We start from the raw sequence: 19,395 nt of genomic DNA, 5'->3' as shown, positions 1-19,395 counted from the left end.
TAATGTTTATCTTTCTTTTGGACTAGAGATCAAGCAGTGGTAAATGGCGATTAGGGAATGAAACCAGCTCATTTTTCCCTCTTCCTTCACTGTTCATATTCCCACCTGCTTCCCATGAATTGAGAGAAAGACTTCCTCTCAGCTATGGTTCTAGAGGGTCAGAAAGAGAGGCTCAGAGTGAGATTGGTGGACTTGGGTCCTTGATTTAAGGAGGGAAGTGTGAGACTCCGTGTGATGGATGGGGGATAGGCGATTGCTAATCTGAGTTATGGTCCTGGATTCATTGTTAAATGTAATCTATAAAATGATACAATGGTTCCCATAGAGGTCTAACTTGAAATCTTCCAGTTGTCAAAAATATTTGATGCCTTTCAGGTACTGGATTCTGAAGTTTCCTGCGGAGTTTAATTTGGACCTTGGTTTGATCCATATGACTGAGGAATTCCGGGAAGTAGCTAGTCAACTAGGATATGAAAAACACATCAGCCTCATCGACATATCCAGCATGTAAGGGTGGTACACATTTCTTTAAACACGATGAGTCCACTGTTTGGGGGAGGGAGTAGTGATGACCCCACTTGACCTCAATTCATGCCATTTTAGAGTCAAGCTGTACTTTTTTAAAGAAAGCCTTACTGCAATGAGCGCAGTCCCAGTAGACATAGCTCATCTCTCCAGGCTTCAATTTCTTTACTTGTAAAATGAAGATAGTACCTTTCTCCTGGAATTATTATGAGCATCCCCAAAGTACATAAGATATCATGTGAAAGCATTTGGCACGTAATAGATACTCAGTATTTAGTTACTGAATCTAGTTAATGTCTCCCATGCCCTTGCCACTCAGAATGTGGTCTGTGGACAGCCATATTGGCGTCACCTGGGAGCTCAATGGAAATGCAGAATCTCAGGGCCCACTCTAAACCCACTGAATTGGGAACTGCATTTTAATAAAATCCCCAGGTGACTCATATGCTCATTCAAGTTTGAGAAGTCCTATAACATGGTGCTTCTGAGGTCAGCCTAAGGCTATGCAAATGTTGACCATAGTTGTGTCATGAACTGGTCGGCTCAGTTATTAGGAACTTGGTGCTAATTAGGCTAGTATTTTCTATCAACTAGTTAACTTTGCACAGAGAAAACTATTTTATGAGCCTAAGTATGGTTATCCATCTTGCAAATACATGCTCTAGGCATTCATACTCTTGTCTATTTTCCTGGAATACTTCTTTAAGAGTTATCAACAGTGAGTAATCCTGGAATCATTAGGGACATTGTTAGAAATACAGATTATTCAGGTTCATTCCTAGTAAATCAGAATCTCTGGCAGTGAGGTCCAGGCCTCTGTCTTTATAACAAGCTTTTTAGATAATCCACATGTTGCTAAAGCATGAGCACCAGCTTCTGGTGGTTTCCATGTGCCTTAAATCACCACCTATATATTGATAAACTCTCAAATTTATATACCTAGCCCTGACCTCTCCCTTATGATCAAATCCTACTGGTCATAAGAAAGACCAAGTAAGGGATTCTGGATGGATCAGTGCAAACACACCCTGTCTGGAAAAATAACTGGAAGTTTATGTTCTATTGGCAATGGGTCAGCGGTTTTCTCCTCAAATATGAAGGACAGGGTGTGTATTTTGCACAAGCCCCTGGAAGCAGGCCAAGAGTTACAGAGTCAGTAGGTTAATAACTTCCATTGAGTGAAATGGGCTTTCAGCACATTGACCAGACTCACTTTTCTCTTATAGTCCTTCCTATGACTGGATGAGAAGAGTCACACAGAGGAAAAAAGTATCCAAGAAGGGAAAAGCCTGTCTGCTGTTTGACCATCTGGAGCCCATTGAATTGGCTGAGCACCTCACTTTTCTGGAGCATAAATCTTTTAGAAGGATCTCAGTAAGAAACTTGACATTTATTCTTCCAAGGATAACAACCACCATGCCAACTTTCCCAAGAGCCGCGTTTTCATGCTCTGAAGTGTTGGCAGTCTCTGTCACTGTGCTCCCCTGGAAAAGTGCCCTTAATTCACGGGAACAATCCCTTTTAACCAAAGATAAATATTATCCTGTCTTTTATTTTATGGTTCAGGAGCTATATTTCTGTCGCTATTTTCAATGTCTCCTTTCATAGGATTAAAGCATGATTTTCTAAATTCTCAGCGGAAATTTAACCATTCAAGGTTTATTTCGTTCCATTGACTTCTCCCAAATGAACATGTTTTCTTAGGCCCTTCATTTGGGGGAAGAAATATTTATTTGGGTTGGGATTTGTATAAATGCCTAATTATGGGTATAGGTTGAAAATAGGAATTGTAGGCTTTGAGGAGAATCTCAACTTCAGGTTCTTTCTTTCCCCGGATGGAGATCCTGATTTAAACTTTTCTTTCCTGCTCTGTCTTAATAGCCTTCCTTCTCTACATCCCTTTTCTTCCTCCTGTCGGTGGTCGCTTCTCGGCACCTACTCATTCTCCACTCGTTACGATAATATTTCCACAATAGTTCACAATCAGCCTTTGTCTTCACGTCAGCAAGCTCTGGGGCAGTCCTCCTCCTCTTCCTTCTTTTCTAAGATGCCGGGGAAGGAATTACATTATTGCTTGCAAGAAAGAACATGAGGTTAGAAGTATGGATTTCTGAAAGACCGATTCTTTTCACCAAGCAATCCTACTTGCAGAGGACCTTCATGATTCCCCACAGGCAGGCCATGAGCGGGAACCCCCGTACTGTTTACATGATAGAAGGCTCATATGTATTTGACAGCATCCACGCTGACTTCCTGAAATGTGTCTGTTTTCTAACGAGCTGCCTTACTTCAATTACTATTTTTTCTTGAAAACCTTTACAAAATTATTCTGACTTGAAATCATTATATTTATATTCATTTCCTCTTCTTTAATGTTTGCCTTTGTATGTCCAACTTGCCTGACCATTGGAATCACCAGTAGTGGGTGAAAAATGGAGTTAGGTTTTTCCTCTAGAGATATTAACCATTTAGGTCTGGGGTGTTCCTAGAAATCATTTATTTTAGCAAATGCCCTGGATGGATCTTATGATCCAGCAAATTTGGGACTCACTGGAATGTGACTTGGAGCCTTGTCCTTTCCTCTCCCCCACCAACACTGTGATGTGTATATTAAGTGTGTCTCTGAGTATGAGGGAGTGAAATACAACAAAATAGCATGCCAAGTGTACATGTATATCCAACTTTTTTTTTTTTTTTTAAAGATTTTATTTTTCCTTTTTCTCCCCAAAGCCCCCCAGTACATAGTTGTGTATTCTTCGTTGTGGGTTCTTCTAGTTGTGGCATGTGGGACGCTGCCTCAGCGTGGTCTGACGAGCAGTGCCATGTCCGCGCCCAGGATTCGAACCAACGAAACACTGGGCCACCTGCAGCGGAGCGCGCGAACTTAACCACTCCACCACGGGGCCAGCCCCATGTATATCCAACTTTTAAGATACCGTTATAAATGTGAAGTGAAAGAAATCATTATGTTGTTACGAAACATCTCACCTCTTCTATGCAACATTCCAATTTCTGATTTTGCAAAGACTCTGTGTAATTCAGAGTCTCTGAATCTTCCTTTAATAGTTCACCGATTACCAAAGCTATGTCATCCATGGCTGCCTGGAGAATAACCCAACTTTGGAGAGATCTATTGCTTTATTTAATGGAATCTCTAAGTGGGTCCAGTTGATGGTTCTTAGCAAACCAACTCCCCAGCAAAGAGCAGAAGTCATCACAAAGTTCATCAATATTGCCAAGGTATGTAATTCTGGTAATTAAACTGGGGTTCTTAAAGGATTCTAGGTGTCCATTCACTTCATTGAGAAAAGTCATTGAGGAAATTTGGGGTTCACAATATAAAAGACAATTAAACTACTATAAATGTCTAATAAACAAAATCACACTTCTCTCATGCAAGAAGATTGCTTTTAATTGGCAATACTTAGAACATTTAATTAGCTATTTTTCTGTGAAATGATTGATATATTTTTCTAGTGTAATTCATTTGTACTTAATTCTAAATTGAAATTATTTTCCCTGATCCTTATTAAAATTTTGCATGCATTCACCTGTAATTCAGAAAGGTCAGAATAATTGAAAAATTGTTACAAAGCATTGAGTTAACAATTTTTTTTATTGCAGAAGCTCCTTCAGCTCAAGAATTTTAACACCTTGATGGCGGTGGTGGGAGGCCTTAGTCATAGTTCCATTTCACGCCTCAAAGAGACCCATTCTCATCTTTCTTCTGAAGTTACAAAGGTACAATGGATTGGATCCCAATCCCAAGTGAAAAACTCATTTGTAAATTGTTTGGGGGAAGGACCCTCCTAACAGATGTCACTCAAAGGGGGGAAGTTTTCTTAGACAATGGTAGGTTACACATGGGGGACAAAATAGGAAGGGCATGGTCACATCACCTGGAAAAACAAGTTGAAAGTGGTGACAACCGTCCCAATAAGAATGCCTTGCATACTATTAACCTATTGCACTTGTAAATATTCAACAAACATGTATCTGATACTTACTACGTGATGGGCACTGTGATACACACAGGGGGTGGGTACAAGGGAATAAGACAGAAATTATTCCTCCCCTCCCCTCCTCAAATGAAGTCATTGAACACCTGCTCTATTCATAGCACTGTGTTCGACACAGTGGAAGATACAAACGAAGGGGGAGAGGTGGGCCTTGTGTAGAAACTCCTCAAATTTATAGCTGAGTTGTCAGGAACAAAAATATATTTTTTAAACAAACAATGATCATATCTCAAACCGAGCTTTTCTGCCATATTTATTTCCAGACCAAAATAATATTTTTCCTTATTGAGCACAAAAGAACATTTCATCCTTATGAAAAGATCTCCTTGTAAGAGTGTACTTCGCTGTATCACTGAGGACACTCAGCTGTAAGTTTAAAAAAAATCTTGAGATTGCTTAAACGTAAGGAAATGGATCGTCTCACATACCTGGAAGTCTAGAGGCAGGGCCGACTCCAGGCCTGGTCTGATCAGAGCTCTGGCTCAGTTGCTCTGCATTCCTCTGAGTATCAGTTTTTCTTTTTTGTTTGTTTTTTTCCATCTGACTGGCTTCCCTCCTGGTTGGGTTGTCTGCGGCAACAGGAAATTTATGCTCTCTTGTTCATGACGGGAGAACTCTCTTCAGCTCTGCCCCCATGGAATTAAAGATCTTTTTAGACAGATTGGACCATCTCAAGTCTCATGCCCACCCCCACCCCTGGACCAGTAACAGTTGCCAGAGGAATACAATGTACTGATTGGCTTAATTCTATGTTCCTGAACCAATCATAAACCAGAGGGATGGAATGATGATGATGGTAAATCAGAACCCATCCTTGGACCAGGGCAAGGAAACAGCTCCCTCTGAGTCACATGAGCTGCTTTGGGAAAGAGTAGACTGATCAAAATTGGGGTCTGTTAGGAAGGTCTGGTTGCTATTAGGCAACCAACAATAACTTGTCCATACAAACAGGAGGATATAAGCCAGAGAAGCACTGTTGTCTGACCTCAAACACTGCACTCATTCCAAGTGTAATGGGGCTCATTATGTAAGCGTTTCATTTTCCTTTAGCTTTGTACTGAATTTCAAGTAAAGAGCAAAACACATTTTAAATGTTTTGAAGAATGAGAATTCAGTGTAGGCTCCTAGGGGCTTGGAATTACAAGTATGTCTTCAAAAATTATCTGCACTCCTCTTTCTTACAGAAAAGGAAACTGAGGCTCCCTAAAGTGAAGTGACTTGCTTAAGGTCACCCTTCTAGTTAGTGGCAAAGTCCAGAACCACAGCTATCTCACACCTCAGTGTGACTTTTCCTACCCCATAAAAGTAGTATCTCAAATGCAACTTTATTGGAACACCTAGGAAATCTGAATATACTACATACTTTAAATAATACAATACATGCTTGTATTTGTGGACAATAATATTTGCATGAATTGCAAAATACTTTTATATATATATATATATATATATATAAATCATATATATATATGATGCTACTTAACATCCCAACATCCCTGGTACGTAGGCAGAGGTGCAAGCTCTTTCTGTTTTGCAGCAGACTGGAACAGACTGTCCAACTCATAGCCAGGCCTAGTACATTTTTCTAATTTTCTTTTTCTCGGTTTATATTTCCTTGCATCAACGTTGGTGCAATTGATACCTCTCTCAGTAGCTGAGGAATTTTCTAGCCACACACTGCAGGGTCTGGGGGTAGGCAGATGGGCAGGCTGTTTGAAAATTCTACTTTTCCATCTGTTCCCAGAACTGGAACGAAATGACAGAGCTGGTCTCTTCCAACGGCAATTACTGCAATTACCGCAAAGCCTTTGCCGACTGCGACGGCTTCAAAATCCCCATCCTTGGCGTCCACTTGAAAGACTTGATAGCAGTCCATGTCATTTTCCCAGACTGGACAGAGGAGAACAAAGTGAATATTGTGAAAATGCACCAGCTCTCCGTTACCCTGAGTGAACTGGTCTCCCTACAGAATGCCTCTCACCACTTAGAACCCAACATGGATTTGATCAACCTGCTCACGGTGAGTCCAGGGGACTGGAGTTTGTGCTAGTAACTGTTCTCCACCTCACTTCCCAGCGGATGCAGGGAAGATCTGTGCCAGCAGTGCACTGGGTAGGGGGTGGAGATTGAGTTCAGGGTCAGTAGATAGGAAGAAATCTCAAAGGATGAGGGGAGGGGAACCCCACACCCACAACCAGCATGACTTGAGACTAGAATCGCCAGGCAAAAAATATTCCCTTGGATTTGAGGGGCCTGCTCTCTGCCTCTATAGCTCCCACTTCTGGAGTTCTTAGAGAGGCCCTCCAGACCCGTCCTCAGCCCCTCATGTTTTGTCATCACACTCATCTAATTAATCAGCTCCCTCTGGACGTCCTCCACTCATCTGCTTCTCCTTATCCTCGCTGTGCTGCTATAGCTGAAGCCTGGAGTAATGCAAGGACCTCCCCTCTGATCTTCCTGCCCCCCACCAACCTCCTCAAACTTCCAGGATTCAGTTCCCGGCCTGGCATCTGAGGCCCCTCAGGACTCCTTTTCTGTCAGTCTAGACTTATTTGTCATCACTCGATCCCACATCACGCCTGCCTTTGAGGAATATTGGACCTACACTTTCCACCACTATCTGCTGCCTTCTGCTTCCCGGCCTTTGCACTTTCTTGGAAAATCCCTTCCCTGCCCACCCCTCTGACTAGCTCAAATTCAAAAGGCTCTATCTTTCTGGAGCATTGTCTGTTCCCCTTCAAAGCAGCAATGCATCTGTCATGTGTCGCCCTTGCACTTGACCCTTTCTTAAATATAGGAAGTATCGCTTTGCTTTAGATTTTTTTCTGTTTACTTGCCTTATACATCACGTTCCCAGCCCCTCTCATGGTACCTGGCATATTTAGGAGCTCAACAAGATGAGTTGAATGCTGTATTTAGGAATGAGGTACATCAGACAGAAGACATTCGCCTACCATTCCTATTTTTTGGCATTCGTGGCACACACCTCTGCTGGTCTCCAGGTCCTAGCACTTTTAGACACAACAGGTGTGTAGAAGAGAACATTTCCCATTGGCTGCTTCTTTGTTGGGGGAAGAGGCATAACCAAACTCTCTCACCCTTGCTTAGACAAGCAGAGGAGCAACTTCCCTGTTTGAGTTTATAGCACTGTAACATCTGAAACTTGGCTGCAATACTGAATTGACTATTTTCCTTTGACGGCCATGGAAAATGAAAACAGTAACCCCTCTGAAGCTCTGAGAGCCTAGATGCCCTAGAACTGCTGCATTGGAGTAAGAGTGTGGCTCCTAGACCTTCTCACAAGTTATTGCTAGAGCATGTAAATTGTTTACCAAACAACAAAACCCCTAAGTGTACGCAGTAATGCCAGCCGCATCCTTAGTATAAAGCAGAAGTGGCCAACACACAGAAACACCAATCTCTTGGGTTCGAGTTTGTGTGGCAAATAGTAAACACACATTCTCTATTGGGGGAAAAAACCTCAATAATCCCGGCACCTGCATTTATTAATCATTTGCTATGTAAATCTGTTGCCATGAATAAGTGACCAGAGTTGCAGCCCCAATGAGACTGTAAACCCACAGACACAGGTGATAACTGTAGACTAGTCTCAAGGTGCAGCCAGGTTTCAAGCGTCTGTATCCAGGCTGTCCCCACGACGTGGAGGATCACTTCACAGAGCAGATGCCTACACTGGGGCAATGTCTCATCCAGATAAAAGATAATGATGGAGCAGGGAAATTGAGTTGTAAATGAAGCATGCAACATTATGACAGATATTTAGAAAAATATTGAAGGATTTTGAACGAAATTTTGGGGGTGCAAATGGAAAATCTGAACTCTACAAATAAAAGCTAAGAAACGATTCCATTTTGTTGGAAAGGAAAGAAGAAACAAAGAGGATGCCAGCTTAATCTCTCTCTCTCTCACTCTCAGAGGTGTTGAAGGAAAATTTAGAAGCCACCAAACACCATACTTAGTACTGGCAGTGCTATATAGTATAGTGTGGTGGCAAGAATCTTAGATCCGAGATCCGGCTTTTAGTCCTGCCTCCGCAGTTACCCAGGTTTGTCTCGTTGCTAACCAGCCTTGACTCTGGATTTTTTGTAAAGGGTTGTGTGCTCATTTGTGAGGTCTCTTTCAGCTCTCACCTTCTATGATTCTAGATGTAAGGAATGGTGGAGCTTTGAGAATAAAGAACCAAGAGTCAACCTGATTCCGTAGTTCCGGCCCAGCGGCTCCTCAGGCCAGCACGGTCCCGCATATGAGTCACTGATCATCAAGCCAATTTCTATTTAAAGCCAAGATCCTTCCTCTCTCCCCACAACTGAGGAGAAAGTTCAAGGCAGAGAAATATTCATTCATTTTTCCTGGCCCCTGGGGGATTAATCTCCTCAGAATGAGGACTGAGGAGATTCCCATGGGGCGTTTGCTGGAGTCCGGTGAGCATTTCATGAAGTGCACACATGTTGGGATTAGAACCATACGATTGACTGCGGCTGCCCAAATGCATCTGAGGGGCCGATTCTTTTGTAGACTGTAGGTCAATTTTCTGCCATTCTAATCGTGGCCCCAGGTGACGTAGTTTATACATGATTAACACCCTGGAAGATGAAAAATGAGAGCTCTTAAGTGAATCAACAACCACTAAATGCCTCCTCTGTGCAGCAGGCTGCCCGGCAATGCTCGAACTTTCTGTAATAACTGAGTGCAGTTTTCACATACCTTTCTTTGGTAGATTCTCGCAAATGCCCCGTTTGGGAGATGATGCTGGGGCGGAGCAGCGAGTATAACATCACCCCTTCCTCTTCCTATTTTACAAGTGAAGAACCTGAGATCCATAAAGGACCAAAGGCTTGCAGAGGGCAAACTTCTGAATCCCAGCCTGGGGCTTTTTCTCTCTCGGACAGTTTGCCTCGGATTGATGTTTCCTCTGTAAAGTGGGCATATTGCTGACATTTATTTTATTTTGCAGCTGTAAAACTTAATCTCTCTCTCTCTCCCTCTTCATGGATGTGTAGAAAAGGAGTTAATTACAGGACAAAGTCTCTAAGGGCGAGGACCGTGTATACCATTTTTGTCGTTGTAACCTTAGTCCCCTGCGCAGCACTGGGCGTGTGAAGGAAGGAGGGGCACACCACCAGACTCCTGGGATTTGGGTTGTTCCCCTTTTCACGGAAGATCTGGAGAAGACATTTACCACTGTGATCCCGGTTCACATAACCAGGAGCTTTCAAAGCTGAGGCTTCTTATTTTGTGGTATATGAAATAGTCTGATTCTTTTGATAGTATTTTTAGATCTATCAGTTACGTTTACCATTCTGAGTCTATGCAAATAAGTGGAAAGCCCCTGTATTTTTACAGTCTCATAAAAAAAAAAAAAGAAGACGAACAATTGCAAAAATGGTGAATGTAGATAATTTGATGACCAAGTGTATTTTATTTCACAATTCTCCAGTGACGGCAATGCAGGTTCTAATGTGCAGGATAAATCTACAACCCATCTTTGCTGATAGGATCAGGCGTGAATGCAACAACCTGAAATAGTGACTCAGAACAGTTTTCAGAAACAACCAAACTCAAAATATATTAGACACAAGCAAACCTTCTTGAAATCTCATTGACAAGCTGCCTGTTATAAAAAAAGTGTGTAGGAAGTAGGACGGGTCACTCTGTGCAGGGCTGTAAAGCCCAGAAGAGATCTGAGAAAGCAAGTAGGATCATGGCTGGGAAAGCAGAGAGATGCCAGGAGTGACCCAGAGGCTGGCTTTACATTCGTGGATGAGCACAGTGGCGTTTGGCTGCTGCATTGACTGGAAGGCAATCCCTGCAGCCCCCATCCATGTGACCCTCTGAACAAACCTCATCAGACACATACGAGCTCATTTAATCTTCACAACAGTCCTGGGAGGGAGCTTTTTTATGATTCCCATTTTACAGATCAGAAGACTGAGACTGAAGAAGATTAGTGACTTTCCCATGTTCTCACTAATCAATGGAGAGCAAACATTTGGAAAAGACCAAAATGTTCCCATTTTAGGGTCAGATATCTATCCATTTGACATATAAAAACACCCAAAGATGTTCTGTTTCTTTTGAAAGAGCATCCTCCCCACTTCGTGTGTAGCTTATCTGGATTTCTGGTCAGATGTTCCAGCAGTGCTGCCATCCCACCTTCAGCAGATGCCAGCATCAATCATCAGTGCACACTCAGGCCTTGGAGGCCAAGTTAAGAGGAAAGGAAGATGCTCATCAAAGTCTGGATTAACTCCTGATAACAAGGAATTCAGAAGGAAGAAATCACTTGGTTTTCTATTTGTGTAGCATTCACAATGCAAGGCGGCAAGCTGGACTGGGATTACAGAGGTGGAAAAAACACATGCACTGCTTGCTTTCATGGGGCTGAGAGACCAGCAGAGTCTTTTGGGGAATTTACAAAATGGTGGGCAACTGCCAATGGCAGGTGTGTTTTGTTTGGCCCATGTAGAATCATAAAAATTTTTATTAGTTTCCACTGTTTAAAAATTGGGATGCTTCATATAAAACTCCAGATTTTTGACTTCTCTTGAGAAATTAGAAGATATGGCAACTGTTGTCAGCCTGACGACAATTTGCCTCAGTGGAGTAGTGGTTGTTGCCCATTCATCAGAGACCACACCTCTCCCTCTTGCTTCCCTAACACAGAGACCCAGCGTCAGATCCCATTTATTATCACAAATTTTTCTTATCGTCAAGCTAAGAGGAAAGATCCCTAAGTTAATTACATCTGCAAAGACACTTTTTCCAAATAAGACATTTTTATACCGATATCTCTATCAAAATCTCTCTTTCATGCATCCCGCTTCACTCTTGTGCGATGGGCTGACTCCTCAAGGCATTTGTTTGTGACCTGGGAATGGTTCCTTTCCTGCAAAAAGGCAGAGCCCCTGGGAGGCTGGAGTGACTGCTGTTCAGGGGAGGGTGGATATAGTTTCCATTCTTTGTGAACTTTGGATTTTCATGACCTGAATTGATGCTGGGGAAATTTTATAGTAAAATCACGTCAATTTTATTATGCTTAGAGAAGAACTCTAGGTGACAAAGTCTAGGGAAAACCATATATGCCCTGAGCTATGAAATCCTTAATTTAAATGTTACATTTAGTCACTAGAACAGTGACTAAAATGGTCTGTGGCACATATTATGTGATCAATGAATATTTGTTGAATGAATGAATGATTCAAAAATGACATTTATTAATGTCTACTTTTTTAAATAAGGTAGAACAAGAAGATAAATCCTTGAAGGACATCCTTTGCATCTGAGTTTTCTCTTGTTTCTTTCTTTTCCCCTCACTCTGCACCCATACACATTAAGTTGTATCTTTAGACAAAACATGTTGGAGGAAATTTTTCATGCCTAAATGGTTGAAGAAAAGAGAGAGCACGTGGTTATCTTCTGCTGATGAAGTGGGTGATAAACTGGGTGTTTAACATTGAAGGACATGGGTGAGAGGGATCCAGTCTTATTTTAAGTCTCATGACTTCTCTTTTGGCGAAGGGGACTGTGCGTTTTAAGGTTTTACAGATTTCCTCAGTGCTCTCCAGTCTTGGTCTCGTTGTCGTCCTTACCCTGATCTTCCTCTCCTTCTTCATTTGTCCAAGTCCTCTCAGGTCCCAGTTCATAAATTCCTCTGTGATGCCATCCTGATCATTTCTGTCTTCAGTGGCACCTACCCGTAATAATATTATTAGTAACAGCTATAATAATAACAACATCGACAACACTAAATGATGTTTCTTGAGATTTCACTGTGTACCAGATCCCGTGTGGCACTTCACATGCATTACTCCATTTGCTCCTGATAAAAATCCAATTCAGTAGGGACTTTTATGGCCACGCCCATTTTACAGATGCGGAACCTGAGTGGCAGAGAGGAAATAACCGGTTCAAGGTGACAGGGCTAACCAGTAGCAGGCTCCGCATTTAAACTTGGGTTTATCTGACTCGAAAACCTCTCCCTCGTACTTTATAGGCTGCCTCCCTGAACAATTCCTACAGCACTTAGAGTGCGGCAACTTACTTCACACTTAGCATGTGTTGCCTTTTGTTGATATGAACACATCATTTTGTGTGCAATTCCTATTTATTCAAATAAACCGTCAGGCCCTTGAGGGCAGGAAATGATTTTATACCATTTTCTATCACATGGACTTAGCACAATGCCCTAAAATAATAGAAATCTATTAATTACTCCTTTGTTTCTAGAATTCTTTGATCAAGCCTCTAAGACAGCATTTATTGCATTTACCAGTCTTATTTTACATCTCTGCCCCTGCTTCAAGCCTGTAAATATCAAGGATCCCTCATCTCCAGCTCAGCGCTTCGTAGCTGCTCAATAAATATTATTGAGGCATTGAGTCAATGGTTCTTGTTGATGCTGATGACCACACAAGGTTTAACCTTTTCTTTTTAAAATTTCATTTTCCACACCTGCATGCCATCTTTTTACTGTTCTACATTCGCTCAAATTATTAGACACTGGGCTTAAACATTCAATTTGAAAAATATTTCAGCAATGTAAATAAATAAATAAATGTGATCCAACATAATTATTTATCCATTCTAATTTCTTGTAGCTTTCTCTGGACCTCTATCACACAGAAGACGATATTTACAAACTGTCACTGGTGCTGGAGCCTAGAAATTCTAAATCGGTAGGTATTGTTTCCTCTCTAAGGATCAGTGCCAAACACAACAGTTTGTCGTTTACAGTAATTGGCCATTACAATGGTGCTTTGTGATCTAGAGATTGAAGGTGAGTTCTCACCTGCATATAGGACCAAAAACAACAAACCACAGCTTATCTTAACGTTAAAGATGTTTTAGACGCTTCCAGGCTTTTAAAAAAATCCCCTTCAATATAAAACTAGATTTAATGAATTTTAAATACTCTCATCATAATTCACAAATTCCTCTTCTAATGATTGACTCAGCTCAGAATTTCAATATCACATTAACTAGTGTCTCACTTAATTGATGGCTGACTCTTAGTAAAGAAACATTCTATAATGAGATTGAGAACATTGTTTTACTGAATGTACACTGCTCATTAGTTTTAGCAAGTGGACTGTATCTTAGATATGTTTTGCACTAATTAAAAAATACCTGGGTGAATTTGAAATTTACAGTGAGGATGAGGTTTGCATGTTGAAGGAAAAAGTGTCCATGTTCACTTCTTTTTTTTAATTTAATTTAATTTAATTTTTTTTGAGGAAGATTAGCTCTGAGCTAACATCAGCCGCCAAACCTCCTCTTTTTATGGAGGAAGACTGGCCCTGAGCTAACATCAGTGCCCATCTTCCTCTGCTTTATATGTGGGACGCCTACCACAGCATGGCTTGCCAAGCCGTGCCATGTCTGCACCCGGGATCCAGGCTGGCGAACCCTGGGCTGCAGAGAAGCGGAACATGTGCGCTTAACCGCTGTACCACCAGGCCGGCCCCTGTGCTCACTTCTTATACTCATATCCTGAGATCAGTTTTCTTATAAAGGTCTCATGCATTACCTTCTTACCAGTTGGACTCTGTGGAATGTTGCCAGTGACTATAGACCCTTAGTCTGTCCATCTGTTAATACCTGCTGTGATTCTGAACCCTCAGACTGAAAGAGGCAGAATGACTGCAAGAGCTGTTCTCTGGTGCCAGGAGGGCATGCACTTGAGTCTGAGTCAGTGGACCTGGTAGCATCCATTTTTAAAATGGTGAGTGTGGTGGTTCCATCAGCACATGCACCTCCCTGCCAGTCCCCAGAGGCCCATCTCCTGGGGACATTGCAGAAGATACAGCACAGACAAAGTGAGGAGTGGGGACCAGACACTTCAAAGTTAGCACGGCTAAGACAGAGCTAGAGAAAGGTAAAGTTACCGAAAAAACAGGAATGCCTAAGCTCCACCCTCATTTTGCAGCTTTGGTGTGAGGAACCTGGCCGTGGTGCAGTAAGCTGTGCTGTATATGCGCACGCAGCGTTTCCACCTGCAGACTCCTTTAACCATAACCAGGCACCTGAGTTGATACCAGTTGGTTTTTAGATGCCTGGCAGGGCATCATATATGTGTCATCTCTTTCATATGTTAAGGAACTGAGTCTGGTGAGCAAAAGTGTCTCACACGGGCCACACAGCCAGTAGTGGGAGAGGTGGGATTCGGCCTCAGGCCTGTCTGTGTTCAGCATCTGTGCTTTTCCTGCCTGGCCGCGCTGCCCATCATTTTCCCAGCACCCTTGTATCAGGAACAGGGGAGGAACAGCCCATTTATCATGCTTGCCTGCTTTGTGCTCTTTAGATTTACCTTAGTTTATTTTCAAGATAAATTGCTGCCAATTTTAGCAGACATTTCCATCAAACATGGAAAGTCTTTTTATCATTTGTAAAAGCAGAAGCTTTAGAAGCCCCTTCAAAGTGCTAAAATCCTATGAGTCTGTTAAAACGCATTTCGCAATCTCTTTCTGTCTTTTCTCTAAGGGAAATGTTATCCTAGTTTGTGCTTAGTATTTTTTTTTTTTGAGGAAGATTAGCCCTGAGCTAACTGCTGCCAATCCTCCTCTTTTTGCTGAGGAAGACTGGCCCTGAGCTAACATCCATGCCCATCTTCCTCTACTTTATATGTGGGATGCCTACCACAGCATGGTGTGCCAAGCAGTGCGATGTCCGCACCCGGGATCCGAACCAGTGAACCCCGGGCCTTCAAAGCGGAGCGTGCGCACTTAACCGCTGCGCCACTGACCGGCCCCTGTGCTTAGTAATCGACATGTGCTGATACTAGGGAACAATATCTAGTCAGGATGACGTTACCGAGAACCTGTCACCTCACTGTGCTTACAGTGGGTGTCGACTTCTCTAACCTGAATAGTTAGTCCTGGAGCTTCTCCGCCTTTTTCTGTTCGTGGTACCCTCAGTGCCTCACTCGCTCTTCTTTGCGTTTTACTTCACGTGTCAGATTTTTCACACTCCTACTTCCAAATGAAAACCTGAGCATGAATTTCTAACCAAAAAGGTTTAATTAAATTGTGTTTTTTCACCTCTAGGTCAGAAGAAATACCTAACGGTTCCACTTATAGAACAGTTAGATTCAAGCAACTTAGCAAATTTTTTATGTTCTAATGACTTAGCGCCCATTTGAAAAAAATAACACACATACATTGAAAATAAGTTTTTATTTCATTCCTAAGTAACCACAATTACTTACTAAAGGATGTGTGTACCTGTTGGGCACTGTACGGTTTCTTAAATTCTGGAATTAAATTTTGTTCTGCTGCTCTTATTTCTTGTTCCACATTGAGTTTTTTGCTTTGTAAAGATACGGTATCGTTGAAAGAAATGTAGCACGATCTAATGGGTGAATTGCGAACTACTTCAAGCTGATAGTTCGTGTGGTGTCCGACAGATAGTGAGTAGCGCTCTGTTTCCCTTGGACATTTGAAGCACCTTTTGGTGTGCTCTGAGTTCGCTGCAATGCTTCAGGCAGGGCACCTAGCTGTATGGTTTGGGAACTGTGGGTTTATCCTTTATCAGATCAACAAAATGAAAAGCTTGATAGAAAGAGCCATGATGTGTGCAGGTGTGTGTGCAAGTGATTGTGTGAGTGTGTCAGTGTGTGGGTGACCAAGCCAGACAGCAGGTAATTTTTGCTCCGGTTGGTAACCCACGGGAGACCAGCAACACCTACCTCACAACGTGGTTAGGGGCTTAAATCAGTACAGTTACTCCTCAGTTCCTCTTGCAAAAATGTTTATTCCCAATTCAGTATCAAGTGAAAAAACCCTGCTAATACAGGTTTGAATGCATGCGCCAGCAAGAATATTTACGTTGTCTGAGGGTCCCAGGGGGAGGATGCAAAGTGCACAGCATTCTTGGCTGGTCTCCTGATAGGGCTGTGTTTCATGCTTGTGTTGTGTAAAGATGTTATGCATTATCGCCACCATCTCCTTCTCATTATTAAGTGAAAATGTCTTGCAAGAACCTGGAAAAACCTGTGGAGAAAGCATGTTCACCTAAGAGGGCTAGAAAAACCTAATGATTAGCCAAACAGTCAGAAGTGATTAAGCATATCAAGAGAGATGCTGGCATCAGGACATAAACTTGGCCGTGCACTGGGACCCATCTACTGCACACGTCTACTAAATTATCACGAACACCAAGTATTAAAGAATTGCATAAGTAATGTTTTATATATGTTGTATTATACAAAAATATGTCTGAATTGTATGTATGTATGTATACATGTTTGAGAATGTTTTAGTAATATTTGAGGAACTTGGGTAGGATTTTTGGATGGGCTAGGAGAGCAATATATTTTTTTCCATTTAAAATAATAGAACCTAGGCTGCTGCTAAACAAAATGCACAATCCAAGCATGTATTCGGTTACAGATTAGATTCCACTGACAGAATATTCCACTGACAAACATTCCATCAGCGTTTGTTTTCAAAACATTTAAGTGCTACATAAACATAAGTCTTTAATGGTATTATTAATATAAAAAAACTTATGTTTCTTTCTCAATGTCCCTGGTCCTAATTACTCAAGGCTCCAGAAAAAGTTGAAAAATGTGTGTGTTTTCTATCAGCAGCCTACCTCCCCTACGACGCCCACCAAGCCCGTGGTGCCCCTGGAGTGGGCATCAGGAGTGATGCCAAAGCCAGACCCCACGGTCATCAACAAGCACATAAGGAAATTAGTTGAGGTAAGTGGTTGAGGGAGAGTAAAGAGTGAGGGCTAGAAGACCCCTTCCTCTATGAATATTTTCCAGATACTCTCTGGTTGTCCAGGAATCAGATGGAGTCCGTGAAAACAGCCCTCTGGAGGTAGGAACAATTCAGCAGATACTTAGGTCTACCTGGCGTTGGGCTCTGGAGGAGAATCTCCCAGAAAGGCCCCCTTTCCCCTTCATGTCAGTCTGTTCTCACTTGCCCAAATACTCTCATCTACTTCTAACTCCTAGTTTTCCCAGGCATTTGACACCTCTGTCATTGTCCCTCAACCTAAGGACTGTTCGTGGATTAGAATCTACTCATTAAAAACCCACATAGGTCACAATAAAATGCCTGAACAATTGGTTACTTGAGGGTAGGAAAAGATCCTGTAGGTTGGGTAGTTTCTCTGGCTATACATATTTGGGGGTCTGTGACACAGTAGCACAATGCCATTTAGGTCAGAGACATCACTTAATGAAGGGCAAGGCTCTGTCAGAATTTCCATATAGAAAGAAGAGTAGAGGTGCCAATGTGGGAAAAATGGAGACATCTTAGGTACTAGAAACTGTGATCCTTGATTAAACATCTACTTTAATGGATTGGAACATACTTTGATGCCATAGGATCAAGTTTTGGGGATATAATGTGCTTTTTGATAGGAAAAGGTGTTTAAAGAAAAAGAAAGAATGTTCTACATCTTGGTTCGTCCAGGAAACTATGCGGTGCTGAAAGAAACGTTATGCGGAGTATCTGAGGCAGGAAGGAAAGATTAGAAAGTTGAGGGAAGGGGCTAAGAAAGCCATAAGGTCCAGTGGAGGCCACATGATGATACAGTAGTAACAGACCCAACCTGGAACCAGGGAAGGTGGGTAAAGGATCCAGGGTGGATGGAGTTGTAGCTCAGGAAGGTCTGGAGTCAGGAAATGGAAGACACAGCTATTCTTTCTCCTACTCTCGTCTCTGCTTTGCTCTGAATGCTTACTCCATTCTCTGCAGACAGACTTTCTTTGCTCCACATGGGAAGTCTGTCTCTCCCTCCCTCCCTCCCTCCGTCCTGCTCTCTCATTCTCTCTCCCTCTCTCCTTACCTCTTTTCTCTTCTCTTCTCTCAAATTCCAATTTCATGGGGAAGGTTGGCCCAGTTTAATAAATTGCCTACTGTTGGTTTAATTAAATGAAAGACTAGGTTCTATTGTGAATTTTCATACTAACTATTATTCCACAAAAAATATTGTACTCTCAGTATAAATATGGATATTAGACTATAAATAGTAGGCACTCCATAACAGTTAATTTTAATGGTAGATAAGTATTAATATTGGACTTGCAAAAAAATGTAATGCTTTGTGACTTTGCACAATTCTGTTATCTATGGATAAACTTACAATGGGTGCTAAACAACCATATTTTTAATTAAGTAATTTGTTCATTTATATTTTGCCAACTTCCCCAAATACTCCTAAAGCAGCTTGTGGCCTAGGGCAATATATAGAATAGACAGAAACCATAGGAAAAAGAGAGAAAGATTCATTCTAACTGGACTCTAGGTCAGATATATGTTTGCATACATGTGTTTGGAGGGAGAACTTACAAACCATTTTGAAAACCCAACTTAGTAGAGAGCAGTGGAAAAATCTGTTTTATTTTTCTCTGATTATAAAGAAAGCCCGAATCATTGTACATAATCAAACATTACATAAAATACAGAAAATGAAAAGTTTTACTTTCAGGCCTTGGTAATTCAACTCTCTAGGGATAACCACTGATGATTTGTAAATGAACTTATGTGACTTTATTCTCCCCGCACATGCATATACAGACACACACATGCGTATACACGTGTACGCCTTTGAGAAGCCTTGTTCAGTTACTTCCTCAGGACGATTCCTAGAAGTGGAGTTGCTGAGTCAGAGAGTAAGCACTGATTGGCCTCCAGAAAGATTGCGGCTGTTTACTTCACCAACTTGATATGAGAGGGCCTAGTTTCATGTACTCTAGGAAATTATCAATTATCTTAATGTTTTCCAGTCTGAGAGGTAAAAAATAAAAAGTTTCCCTTGCACTTCTATAATTATTAGCAGAGCTGAGCATCTTTCCATGAGTGTATCGGTCACTTGCATT

General features: G+C 41.8%; 1 protein-coding gene across 4 annotated transcripts in view; it reads left to right on the top strand.

Moving 5' to 3' along the window:
• The window catches only part of RASGRP3 (RAS guanyl releasing protein 3), a 97,635-nt gene that overhangs the window by 63,673 nt on the left and 14,567 nt on the right, over window positions 1-19,395 (top strand). For 3 of the 4 annotated variants that reach the window (XM_046663517.1, XM_046663519.1, XM_046663520.1), the window contains 7 exons: window positions 376-507; window positions 1,752-1,899; window positions 3,592-3,765; window positions 4,150-4,266; window positions 6,289-6,564; window positions 13,163-13,240; window positions 17,149-17,265. In XM_046663517.1, coding sequence (XP_046519473.1) covers window positions 376-507; window positions 1,752-1,899; window positions 3,592-3,765; window positions 4,150-4,266; window positions 6,289-6,564; window positions 13,163-13,240; window positions 17,149-17,265 — 1,042 coding nt within the window. The remainder of the gene's footprint in view (window positions 1-375; window positions 508-1,751; window positions 1,900-3,591; window positions 3,766-4,149; window positions 4,267-6,288; window positions 6,565-13,162; window positions 13,241-17,148; window positions 17,266-19,395) is intronic. The other variant, XM_046663521.1, reaches the window with a different exon arrangement.

Source organism: Equus quagga, chromosome 5, assembly GCF_021613505.1.
Source record: "Equus quagga isolate Etosha38 chromosome 5, UCLA_HA_Equagga_1.0, whole genome shotgun sequence".
Taxonomy (NCBI): Eukaryota; Metazoa; Chordata; class Mammalia; order Perissodactyla; family Equidae; genus Equus; species Equus quagga.
Note: the sequence above shows the minus strand (reverse complement) of the source record. Positions and strands in the feature narration are given on the sequence as shown.